Genomic DNA, 13,688 nt, shown 5'->3' on the forward strand with positions numbered 1-13,688 from the left:
AGTACTCTCCCAGAGGTGTGCAAGGGATGGGAGATTTCACCCGTGCGCCTTCTTAACTAAGAGGCTAAATCCAGGAAGAGCAGAATTATAACGTGGGTGATCGAAAATTATTGGCTGTTAAAACAGCACTGGAGGAATGGAGGCACTAACTGGAGGGATCGCAAGTGCCATTTCTGGTCCTGAATGACCATAACAACTTGGAGTACCTGAGGACCACCAAAAGATTGAATGCTCGCCAAACCAGGTGGGCACTTTTTTTTTTTTTTTTTTACTCGCTTCCGTTTCACTGTCCTTTTGTCCAGGCTCGAAGAATGGCAAACCGGACCCACTATCCCGGATCCATGAAGGGGAGCGAAAGGAAGCCGTGAGTGTTCCTATACTTCCGTAAGCCTGCTTCGTGCCTGGGTTCACCTGGGAGATCAAGACACAAGTAAAGGAGCCTCTGACTGACTCTCTGGGCCCAGCCGAATGTCCTTTCAGTCATCTGTTCGTGGTACCCTTGGTACCTCATCGACTGGGCCCACACGTACAAGACCGTCTGTCACCCCGGCATGGTGAAGACCCGTTCAGTAGGTGGGTGGCCAAGGGAGGTGAGGGAGTATGTCAACGTGTGCCCGATCTGTATGGCCAATAAGAACTCTCGCCTGGACCAATGGGTGAGCTACAGTCGCTACCAATTGCCTCTCGCCCCTGGTCACACATTTCTCTAGACTTTGTTACAGGTCTACCAGCTCCCAGGGGAACACAGTGGTTCTCAGTTATCGATCGTTTTTCCAAGATGGTCATTCGTACCAGTTCCTAAGATTCCGTCCGCCAAGCAGACTGCGCAGCTGCTGCTAGACAAAGTCGTCCACGATCATGGTCTGCCAGTGGGTGTAGTCTCGGACAGAGCACCGCAATTCGTGTCTTGGTTCTGGAAGGAGTTCTGCACCCTCATTGGGGCAAAAGTAAGCCTTACGTCAGGCCATCACTCGGAGTCCAATGGTCAAACAGAAAGAAAAAATCATGATCTGGAGACTGGTTTAAGCTGTCTGGAATCGCATGCTCACAGCACTTGGAGCCAGCACCTCGGATGGGTGGAATATGCCCACAACTCACTGCCTTCCACATCCACAGGTATGGCTCCAAGTTGTTCATGGGTACCCCCCCTCTCTTTTTCCATCCGTGGCCGACGACTCCGTGGTTCCATCCGCATTAGCCGTGGTGAGACGCTGCAAGCGGACCTGGGAACTTGCCACGAAGACGCTACTACACATGGGCAGCTCCTACAAGTCCGCAGATTTCAAGAGAAGAAGGGCACCAGCGTTCAAAGTGGGACAACACGTATGGCTGTCCACAAAGGATCTTCCGCTGCGGACTTAGTCACGCAAGCTAGCTCCCAGGTTCGTGGTCCCCTTTCCTATCACCAAGATTGTTAACCCTGTCGCTGTTTCCTTAAAGCTTTCCGGCTCAATGAGGGTTCAACCCACGTTCCATGTGAGCCGGGTTCGACCGACTCGCCCATCGCCATTAGTCCCCCCTGCCTTCCTGTATACAGAATCGTGCAAATGCGTCCACACTAGAGTTCTGGTTATGACACACATCCCAAAAACATGCAACATTAATTGGACACTCTAAATTAGGTGTGATTATGAGAGTGAGTGTGCCCTGTGATTCGCTGGCAATCAGTTCAGGATGTACTGCGGCTCCCGCCCAGTGACAGCTCGGATAGGCCCCAGCACTCCCGCGACACCTGTGAGGATAAGCGGCTCAGAAAATGGATGGATGGATATTTTTATGATTTCGGATGATTGTAATATTGTCATAGTGATTTTGATTGTATGGTGGTGGTGAGCAGTTTTACCAAGAGAAAAGATGTGAATGCCGTAAATTGGGGCTGATGGCACATTGTAGCGTTGTGATTTTCCAGGTTGCTGCTAGTTCAATGAAGCGACTGGAATAGCATCTGCAACTCTGCTCATCCTTGACCACTTGCGAGGCCATTACTATCTAAACATCATGGCACCTGGTTTGACAAGTTTGATGGTGACTCATGTGACGCTGATGCTGCACCACTAATGGGAGAGCAGCTGAGAACGTAAAATGAAGATGTATTGCAGACTTTGTAAGGCATTTATCTTGCATACATGGATACAAGTGGCCAAAACGAGTTGGCTCCACATGGTTTACGGGCTATTCTTTAGAGATCGGGTGAGAAGGTTCGCCATCAGCCAAGGCCTCAGAAGAGAGCTGCTGCTTCTCCGCATTGAGAGGAGCCAGATATGGTGGCTTGGGCGTCTTTTTAAGATGCCTCTGGACACATCCATGGATGGGAGAATCCCACTGGGATGATCCAGGATATGCTAACTAATACGCATAACTTATTGGGCTCCAAGTAACCATTTTACATCAATTAATCGGTCGATGATTTTTTTCAGTACACAGTATTTTAAAAAATAACATTCCCTTATTGAAAAATGGGAAATGATTTCAAACAGGTGACTGGACTGACATCCCAGAGCTCCAAAAGTGTAATGGAAAAAAAAACTCAATGTTGAGGTCATATAATGTTACAATACACCATGAAGCAAATACAAATTAGTGTTTTGAAAAAGTATTTGCTCCACCTGATTTCTGTTTTTGTTGTTGTTGGATACCACAAACAATCGCAGATATTGTGATTGCAGATATTGTGATATGCAGTGAAAGCAGGGAGCATGCAGAGGAACAATTAGAAAGATGGAGACTTGCACTGGAAAGAAGAGGAATGAAGATCAGCCGAAGTAAAACAGAATATATGTGCGTGAATGAGAAATGTGGAGGGAGAAGAGTGAGGCTACAGGGAGAAGAGATGGCGAGGGTGGAGGACTTCAAATATTTAGGGTCAACAATCCAGAGCAATGGTGAGTGTGGTAAGGAAGTGAAGAAACGGGTCCAAGCAGGTTGGAACAGCTGGCGGAAGGTGTCTGGTGACTTGTGTGACAGAAGAGTCTCTGCTAGGATGAAGGGCAAAGTTTACAAAACAGTGGTGAGGCCGGCCATGATGTACGGATTAGAAACGTTGGCACTGAAAAAAAACAACAGGAAGCCGAACTGGAGGTAGCAGAAATGAAGACGTAGAGGTTCTCGCTCGGAGTGACCAGGTTGGATAGGATTAGAAAAGACCTCATTAGGGGGACAGCCAAAGTTGGATGTTTTGGAGACAAGATTCGAGAGAGCAGACTTCGATGGTTTGGACATGTTCAGAGGTGAGAGAGTGAGTATATTGGTGGAAGGGTGCCGAGCATGGAGCTGCCATGTAAAAGAGCGAGAGGATGACCAAATAGAAGGTTTATGTTTGTGGTGAGGGAAGACATGAGGGTAGTTGGGGTTAGAGAGGAAGATGCAGAAGATAGACTCGGATGGAAAAAGATGACATGCTGCGGCGACAAGGTAAGTAGCATTTAAAGTGCATGTGTCAATTATTTTATGAGTTATTCTTTTGTTTTATGATTTGCAAGTTACGCCATTCTGTTTGCTGTGGTGTGATAATTTTAGTTTCGATGTGACACCATGAGAGTGTACATCGTCAGCAATGACATATCGACACAGGTAGTAGGGTAGTTAGTGTGTTGGGTCAGGTCGGGGTTCTTCTGCTTACAGATGTGAAATACAATTGTTCCTCTAAGCCTCGTGAGCGCCATCATATGGTTACATACATGGAAAACGTGCTGGCTTGCATGCTGACAGTGTAATTGGTATGGATTAATACTGCATCCATTATTTGTCTTTTAATTATTCGTGGGAGTGTAAGGAATGGAACACCCGCAAATAAGGGGTGAACACTGTTATCAGGTCACTGGCAAATCAATGTACAGTGCTTTGAGGAAGTATTCGGCCCACTTGAAATTTTCAACCTTTCGCCACATTTCACGCTTCAAACAAAGATATATATATATTTTTTTGTCAAGAATCAACAAGTGAGACAATCATTAAGTGGAACAAAATTTAATGGATATTTTATATATTTTTTTAAACAAATAAAACCTGAAGAGTGGGGCGTGCAATATTATTCGCCCCCTTTACTTTCAGTGCAGCAAACTCACTCCAGAAGTTCAGGAAGGATCTCGTGGGTGATGATAAACAGAATCCACCTGTGTGTAATCAAGTGTCCGCATAAATGCACCTGCTCTGTGATACTCTCATGGTTTTCTTTAAGGTACAGAGAGCATCATGAAGACCAAGGAACACACCAGGCAGGTACAAGATACTGATACTGTTGTGGAGAAATTAAAAGTCGGATTTGGATTCAAAAAGATTTCCGTAGCTTTAAAAATCTCAAGGAGCAGGGTGCAAGCAATCATATTGAAATGGAATGAGTATCAGACCACTGCAAATCTATCAAGAACCAGCCCTCCCTCTAAACTTTCACCTTGGACAAGGAGAAGACCGATCACAGATGCAGCCAAAAGGCCCATGATCTCTCCGGAAGAACTGCAGAGATCAACAGCTGAGGTGGGAGAGTCTGCCCAAAAGACAACAATGAGTCGTAGCCAGCACAAATCTGGCCTTTATAGAAGAGTGGCAAGACGAAAGCCATTTCTCAAAGATATCCATAAAAAGTCTCGTTTAAAGTTTGCCAGAACCCACCTGGGAGACACACCAAACATGTGGAAGAAGGTGCTCTGGTCAGATGAAACCAAAATCTAGCTTTGTTGCACCACAATGCAAAACGAAAAAAGTAAAAGCAACACAGCTCATCACCTTGAACACACAATTCCCACTGTCAAACGTAGTGGCAGCCTGATGGTTTGGGCCTGGTTTTCGTTAGCAAGGACAGGGAAGATGGCTGAAATTGATGATGTATGGACCCAAATACAGGACCATTCTGGAAGAAAATCTGTTGGAGTCTGCAAAAGACCTGACTGGGACGGAGATTTATCTTCCAACAGGACATCCATCCATCCATCCATCCATCCACTCCCGCTTTTTCGCATCAGGTCGCGGTGGAAGTAGCTTCAGCAGGGATACCCAGACTTCCCTTTCGCCAGTCACTTCTTCCAGCTCTTCCGGAGGGATCCCGATGTGTTCCCAAGCCAGCCAAGAGACAAAGTCTCTCCAGCGTGTCCTGGGTCGTCCTCTGGTTCTCTTTCCGGTGGGACATGCCCGGAACACCTCACCAGGGAGGCGTCCAGGAGACATTCGAATCAGATGCCCCAGCCACCTCATCTGGCTCCTCTCAATGCGGAGTAGCGGCTCGACACTGATCCCCTCCCAGATGATTGAGCTTCTCACATTATCTCTAAGGGAGAGCCCGAACACCCTGCGGAGGAAACTCATTTCGGCCGCTTGTATACGGGATATTGTTCTTTCGGTCGCGACACACAGCTCATGCCCATAGTTGAGGGGAGGAACGTAGATCGACTGGTAAATTGAAGACCGCATCACTGCAGACGCTGCACCGATCAGTCTGTCGATCTGCCGCTCCATTCTTCCTTCACTCGTGAAAAAGACCCCAAGATACTTTAACTCCTCCACTTGCGGAAGGATCTCATTCCCGACCTAGAGAGGGTATGCCACCCCTTTCCGACTGAGGACCATAGTCTCAGATTCTCTGCTGATTCTCATCCCAGCCGCTTCACACTCGGCTGTGAATCGCTCCAGTGAGAGCTGGAGATCACGGCTTGAAGCCAACAGACCCACATCATCCGAAAAGAGCAGAGATGTGATGCTGAGGCCACCAAACCGGACACCCTCAACACCTCGGCTGCGCCTAGAAATTCTGTCCATAAAATTTATGAACAAAATCGGTGACAAAGGGCAGCTTTGGCGGAGTCCAACTCTCACCGGAAACGAGTCTGACTTATTGCCGGCAATGCGGACAGAACTCTCACAGCAGTCGTAAAGGTACCTAACAGCTCGTATTAGGGGATTTGGTACCCCATACTCCCGAAGAACCCCCAAAGGGATTCCCCGAGGGACACAGTCGAATGCCTTCTCCAAGTTCACACAACATGTAGACTGGTTGGGCGAACTCCCATGCACCCTCGAGGATCCCGCCGAGGGTGTAGCGCTCGGTCCACTGTTCTACGGCCAGGATGAAAACCACATTGCTCCGCCTGAATCAGATACTCGACTTCCCGACGGATTCTCCTCTCCAGTACCCCTGAGTATACCTTACCAGGGAGGCTGAGGTGTGTGATCACTCTATAGTTGGAACACACCCTACGGTCACAGTTCTTGAAAAGGAGAACCAGCAGCCCAGTCTGCTGCCAATCCAAAGACACTGTCCCCGATGTCCACACAATTTTGCAGAGCCGTGTCAACCAATACAGCCCAACAACATTCAAAGCAAGCAAGCAAATCTCATCCACCTCCGGGGCCCTGCCACCAAGGAGCTTTTTCACCACCTCGGTGACCTCAACCCCAAAGATAGAAGAGCCTGCCTCAGAGCACCCAGACTCAGCTTCCTGGGAGGAAGGCATGTTGGTGGAATTGAGGTCTATTCTATTCTTCCCACTGACTCACAACATCCCGAGTTGAGGTCAGCAGAGCCCCATACCCACTATACACAGTGTTGACTGTGCACTGCTTCCCCCTCCTGAGATGCCCAACGGTGGACCAGAATTTCCTCGAAGCCGTCCTGAAGTCGCTCTCCATGGCCTCACCGAACTCCTCCCACGCCCGGGTTTTTTCCTCAGCGACCACCAAAGCTGCATTCCGCTTGGCCAACCAATACCTATTAGCTGCCTTGGGAGTTCCACAGGCCAGAAATGCCCAATAGGACTACTTCTTCAGCTTGACACCATCCCAAACTGTTGGTGTCCACCAACATCTTCGTGGGTTGCCTCCACTACAGGCACCGACCACCTTACGCCCACAGATCCGGTCGGCCACCTCAGCAATGGAAGCGCGGAACATTGTCCACTCGCATTCAATGTCCCCCGACTCCTCTGGGACTTGAGCGTGTTCATTCGGAGGTGGGAGTTGAAATTCCTTCTGACAGGGGATCTGCGTTCCCAGCAGACAATACTCAATTGACAATATGTTTGGGCCTGCCACGTTAGACTGGTATCTTCCCCCACCATTTGAGCCAACTCACTACCAGGTGGTGATCAGTTGAAAGCTCCACCCCTCTCTTCACCCGAATGTCCAAGACATGCGGTCGGAAGTCCAATGACATTAGCACAAAGACGATCATCGAACTGCACCCTAGGGTGCCCTGGTGCCAAGTAGACATATGAACACCCTTGCGTCTGAACATTGTGTTTGTTATGGACAATCTGTGATGAGCACAGAAGTCCAGGAACAAAACACTCAAGTTCTGATCGGGGGGGCCGTTCTTCCCAATCACGCCCTTCGAGGTCTCACTGTCATTGCCCACGTGGGCATTGAAGTCCCGCAGCACATTGATGGAGTCGCCAGAGAGGGCCGCTGTCCAGTACTCCCTCTAAGGATTCCAAAAATGGTGGGTACTCCAAGCACAAACGGCAGTCAGGACCTGTCCCCCTACCTGCAGGCAGAGAGAGGAAGGCTACCCTCTCATCCACTGGGGTAAACCCAAACGTATCGGCCCCAAGCCGGGATAGAATATAAGTATACCTACACCTGCTCAGCGTCTCTCCCCGTGGGCAACTCCAGAGTGGAAGAGTCCAACCCTTCTCAAGAGGAATGGTGCCAGAGCCCAAGTGGTGTGCATAGGCGAGTCATACTTTATCTAGTCGGAACTTCTCAACGTCACGCACCAACTTGGGCTCCTTACCTGCCAAAGAGGTGACATTCCATGTCCCTAGAGCTAGTATCTGTAGCTGGGGATTGGATCGCCAAGGTCCTCGCCTTTGGCCACCGTCCAACAAACATTGCACCCGACCCCTATGGCCCTTCTCAAAGGTGGTGAGCCAATGGGAGGGGGAACCCATGTTACCCTTTCGGGCTGTGCCCGGCCGAGCCCCATGGGTGCAGGCCCGGCCACCAGGCATTCGCCTTCGAGTTGCACCTCTAGGCCTGGCTCCAGAGCGGGGCCACAGTGACCCGCATCTGGGCAAGGGAACCCAAAATCCAATTTTTTTCAAGTCATCATCGGGGTTTTGGAGTCGTACTTTGTCTGGTCCCTCACCTATAACCTATTTTCCATGGGCCATAGCTCCTCGGATCGAGACACACAAACCCCTCCACCACGATAAGGTGACGGTTCGAGGAGGGGTCCAACAGGAAAATTATCCAAACTATAAAGCCAAATCTACAATGAAAAGGTTCAAAAATAAATATATTCAAGTGTTAAATTGGCCAAGTCAAAGTCCAGAACTGAATCCCATCGAGAATCTGTGGGCATACCTGAAGACTGCAGTTCATAAACGCTCCCTATCCAACCTTACTGAGCTGAAGTTGCTTTGCAAGGAAGAATGGGCCAGAATTTCAGTCTCTCGATTTGCAAAACTAATAGAGACATACCCCAAGCGACTTGCAGCTGTAATTGCAGCAAAAGGTGGTGCTACAAAGTATTAATCCAAGGGGGCCGAATAATATTGCACGCCCCACTTTTCAAGTTTTTATTTGTTAAAAAAGTATAAAATATCCAATAAATGTTGTTCCACTTCACGATTGTGTCCCACTTCTTGTTGATTCTTGACAAAAAAAAAAAAAAAAAATAGAATTTTTATCATTATATTTGAAGCCTGAAACCTGGCGAAACGTTGAAAAGTTCAAGGGGGCCGAATACTTTCACAACGCCCTGTACCTGTGGAGGTATGGAAACAATTTGGAGAAGTGGCTATGGAGTTTTACACCAAGTTAAAGTGTGTGTAAAGTCTTCAAAGTACCTTTTGCTTATATTATACAGTTTTTTGATTAATTCGAATATGAAAACCGTTATGAAGGACATATTTGAAGTTTTTGATTATCGGCAAAAAACTGATTGCACATACCAGAGCACACAGCGGAGAAGATGTCAGAATGAGAGATAAACATGGCTGCCTTTCAATTACAATATGACGACTAATTTTGGAAAAATTTTTGTTCCTCAATTTTCCAGAGCAATTTTCATGAAAATTCAAAACTCCGGAATTCCGGGAAAATCCGACTTTCATCACTGGACACATGTACTCAGCAATCTTCCACACACATGCGCGAACACACGCACACGCACACACACACACACACACACACACACCACACACACACACACACACACACAAACAAGTGCACTTTGTTTCCAACTCTGTTCTGCTCGCCCATCTTCTTTTTGTAACATCTATGTAAATAAGGGACGTTTTGAAACTAAATACTGTAAAACAGATGTGCTGAGGAGAGGATAATCAGAGAGTGCAGTGGTGAATTGTACAAGAGAGTTCTTCTTTCCTTGGGAGCTGTCAGTACTGAACTGGTGTCTTTGCTTCTTTTGTTGTACTGTTTAATGAATGTCTAATTGGTAAACTTGACAGTTAAACAGCATTTAGCTACCATAATTTGTGTATAGAGCTTGTGCACCAAAGTCATAAAACCACATGACTCTCCGTATTGCAGGTCAAACAAAAAACTGTTGCAAGTTAATTCTGTTGAGACGAAAAAAAAAAATACGTCTTGTAGCACAACATCCAAGGTTTGTCTGATAATGTTAAACACTTAGGTGATAATGAACAAAAGTATGTGGAAAAATTAGAGACACTTGGCATAGAGGACCCATATTTAATGCCGAAGTTGATGTTTTCGCCGATAAGAAATTGGACTGTTAATTCACTTCCACTTGTCTTGGAGAACTGGATATAGACATGTATCTGGTGAGTAAATCGTCGAGATTTACACGGAAATGTTTGAAAGCACATTAAAGTCTGGACGCATACAAATACTTAATTGCTGGGTCTGTTCTCAATCAAGAATAAATCCCACATAGTGATGAACCCACTCAGATTTTTTCAGTACAAATACCAATATTTAAATAAATGACCCCTGGTTTTACACAAACTCTCATTCATTAACTATGATGGGGTGGACAACGAGTCGGCTCCTCCATACATGGAAGTATATAGCTGCCAATGAGTCAATTTGGCAATAACTTGAGATTAAGAATAATTCCGACCAGTAATGAAGTGATCGCTACACAGGCGTGTGTATTTCCTTGCGCACCATCCATCATGTTTGTCGAAATCCAGCAATCTTTTCTGGCCTTTTTAGTTGGTATGTTTAGAATGACTTCTTTGTATATCTGTCTCATCTGTTGAAACAACCAACAGCACAACAGGTCTCGGGCATTGTAAACCTTCTCCTCCAATTCATTGTCTCCCACAATGTCGAGCAGCTCTTTTTGCCTGGCAATATGGAGCTGCGAAAATGGGGACGTCACGTGCACGAGCTCTATAATGTGTCCTGAAGTATAATGCACACCCCCATAGTTGACCTAAAAAAAAATGTATATATTTTTTCAAATCAGGAAAGTCCTTCTACCAATATACACCACCAATTTGATGTTATCCGTATGCTCAAAATATTCTGATCCATTTCTATTTTGCTAGGTTTGTACTTTTGCTCGTACTTGGATTGTTTACAAAAAATTGTCAACAACACTCAATCTTTGTGCATGTGCTGATGTAGCAGTAATATATCTCTCGGGGCAGGCCACAGGATCCGCTTGTCCCTGTAATTGTCAGAACAGAATCCCTCAACCAACTAAAATAAATGCTCAATGATGGTATATCCTTTCATTAATACTGTTGATAACACATATTAAAGCCTTAAATAATTTAACACTGTTTCACTTGAACTTTCTGCAAAAACGTTTGTTTGTTTTATTGCATTAAATATTCGTGCATAAAACATTTGTTTATAGTGAATCTTATCCACTACATTACTCATCCCTGGCCAAGCCTTTAAAAGAAGCGTCTGACTCATCTTCAATCTGAAAAAGATCCATTGTAGCTACCTTTGGTGCATCGCTGTGGAACACATCATTGATGACTTGGTCCAGTTCCGGTGCCTGTTTCATTGCAACATGAACAGTGATCCCATTTTCCTTCCACAGCATGTCATCCTCTGTGCCATCCATGGCGTTTGTGAGGAAACATTTTTTGAATCCCAAGTCTTGGTTCCCTTTATTCCTCATTATTGTCAGTGCTTTGAGGCAAAGCTCCACAGTGATATAGCACAGCCTCTTCTGCGCAACTCTCCCACACACCAAAACTCTTCCATGTGCTTCTTGATGGATTATTTTCCTCCTTTGTGTCCTCCGCAGACTCATATTTGATTCAGCCACTTTGAAGATCCGCGCTGCTTCGCAGTTTCCCCACTTCTCTGGCAGCAGTGATTACTTTTCTTTTAAAAGCATAACTAGCTTTTGTAGTAAATATATTTTGTCTTAAAAGTTAAAAAAAAAACTTACATTTCTGAAGTTTGGTGCAGTGGCACCAACTATGCTATGCTAACGATCATAAAAAGGCATGATCAAGTCAGGAATCTCAGGTTGGTGGGGTACATGACTAATACATATGAATGTGTAACATAAGACATTGAATATCATCAAATTTAAATGAGTACCTTTTTCACCACCTTATGTACCTGTATGACTATACCATGTTCTTTTTATTTTTAATTTATACCTAAATATAATGCGCTCTTTTGACTTTTTGAAAATATTTTTGGAAAAGGTGCATTGTACATGAGAAATTATTGCATTATGCTGTATACAGTTGGAATAAGTTGCCAACGGAACTGACATCAGCCACATGTGTGCATGTTTTTAAGGTTTAAGATTCAGGTTAAAAACTTTTAAATTGTATTTCTTGCGCTGTACATTGTTTGAAGTGGACTTTATTTCTTTGTTTTAATCGTATGTAAACTATTTTTATGTTTTTAAATGGTTTTATTCATGTAATCATGTAAAGCACACCTTGTTTATGATTAGCGCTGTATAAACAAATTGGCTTTGCTTAATGATGGAATACCTTTCTACCCCCGTAGAGACCAGGGGGGTTCTGTGTAGCAAATAACATGAATCTTGGGTGAGCTTTGACGACTTCCTGTGTCTCAACTACAAAAAGCTCCCTGTTGTCATCTAGCAGCCTGTTTAGGGCTTCGAGAACATCAGTGGGGGCTAGGTTCAATTCATCAAGGATGATCCAATAACCTTTCCTCATGGCATCAATCAAAATCCCTGCAAGAGAGTCAAACACAAATATTTGAATACAGTGATAGCATTAAAAAATAGAAAAAGATAACATTAATGGTATCAGTCTTCCATGATGCAAAACTAAAGTTCTGAAGAAGCATTTAAGAGACTGCTTTGACATGCAAAAATCAGTCACTTGGGTGAAATAACCTCCATGAATATTCCATTCAGTTGCAACAATTGCAATAGAGGAACCTGAAAGCCAAAAGCTGCTGTGTTGTTTTCCTGTTTGAGGCTAAATAATTTTGTCTCTTTCGAATGGATGTAAGGATGGGGTTCTGTGTAGATGTGTGGCGTTCACAGCCTCAGTTTCTTTTTCCTTCCCGGCCAGGTCGACTTTCCCGGCCTTGTCATTGTTCAGTGATATCTGTTTTTTTTTTTTTTTCCATTGTATTGGAATACAGTCACTGCAATTTGACGGGCGCCATCGCACTTGCACTGGCCTTGTCGACCAGGGTGGCATATCGCGGCCGGCCACTAGCCTTGTCGGCCGGGGTGGCTCACCGCCGCGGAAGTGCATCGGACGGGGAGAAGGATTGGACGTGATCCGCATATCATATAAATATGGCTCGTACCAATAGGGTAGTATTGCCCTGATAACGTCACTCGGTTGTGAGATGTTCTCTTCTTCGAAAAGAGCTTCCGTGTCAGAAGGGGCATATTCGTCTCCCACAGTAGGGGCTCCAGCATGTTTTCAAAGGCGACTGTCCAGGGTGACATCACGGACAGGAGATACAGAGAATATCAAATGACACTTGACACTAACTTTGCGCATGGATGACGCGGTCTCCGCTCATATTTATTTTTTCGTACAGACATTGAAGTGAAAAATGTTCTGTATTTTTCATTATATCTATTTTAGAACGTTTATAGAGATGGCACTTGACCTTTAAACATTCTGGTACCCACATAGACACAAAAAAAAAAAAAAACTCTCCCAATCTCAAAGGTAAAAAAACTCTTCTACATCACCAGCAGCTCCAGCAGAAGAGTCTCCAAGTGATAACTATACAGTAATAATACATTTAAAATTTATATTTTTATGATAAAGTTATAATACTGTATATATTTATTAGGTTTCGTGCTTAAAGACTATCAAAATACCTCTTTTTGTCTCAAATATGCAATGTACAAATACTATTTATATACTTTAAATGTTCTGGTACCTACATAGGGGGGGATGTATCTCCCTACTTAGCAGTTTTTCCACTTTTCATTTGATTATTTAATTGTGTTACATGTATTCCTTCTTCTTTTCCTTTCCGCTTGTCCCGTTAGGGGTCGCCACAGCGTGTCATCTTTTGCCATCTTAGCCTATCTCCTGCATCTTCCTCTCTAACCCCAACTGCCCTCATGTCTTCCCTCACCACATCAATAAACCTTCTCTTTGGTCTTCCTCTCGCTCTTTTGCCTGGCAGCTCCATCCTCAGCACCCTTCCACCAATATACTCACTCTCTCGCCTCTGAACATGTCCAAACCATCAAAGTCTGCTCTCTCGAACTTTGTCGGCAAAACATCCAACTTTGGCTGTCCCTGTAATGAGCTCATTTCTAATCCTATCCAACCTGCTCA

The 13,688-nt window shown here is 45.1% G+C and overlaps 1 protein-coding gene across 5 annotated transcripts in view; it reads right to left on the reverse strand.

Moving 5' to 3' along the window:
- Positions 1–13,688, reverse strand: part of mdn1 (midasin AAA ATPase 1) — a 326,227-nt gene that overhangs the window by 218,349 nt on the left and 94,190 nt on the right. For all 5 annotated transcript variants that reach the window (XM_061812802.1, XM_061812803.1, XM_061812800.1 and 2 more), the window contains exon 26: positions 11,892–12,100. In XM_061812802.1, coding sequence (XP_061668786.1) covers positions 11,892–12,100 — 209 coding nt within the window. The remainder of the gene's footprint in view (positions 1–11,891; positions 12,101–13,688) is intronic.

Source organism: Syngnathoides biaculeatus, chromosome 23 (assembly GCF_019802595.1).
Source record: "Syngnathoides biaculeatus isolate LvHL_M chromosome 23, ASM1980259v1, whole genome shotgun sequence".
Classification (NCBI taxonomy): Eukaryota; Metazoa; Chordata; class Actinopteri; order Syngnathiformes; family Syngnathidae; genus Syngnathoides; species Syngnathoides biaculeatus.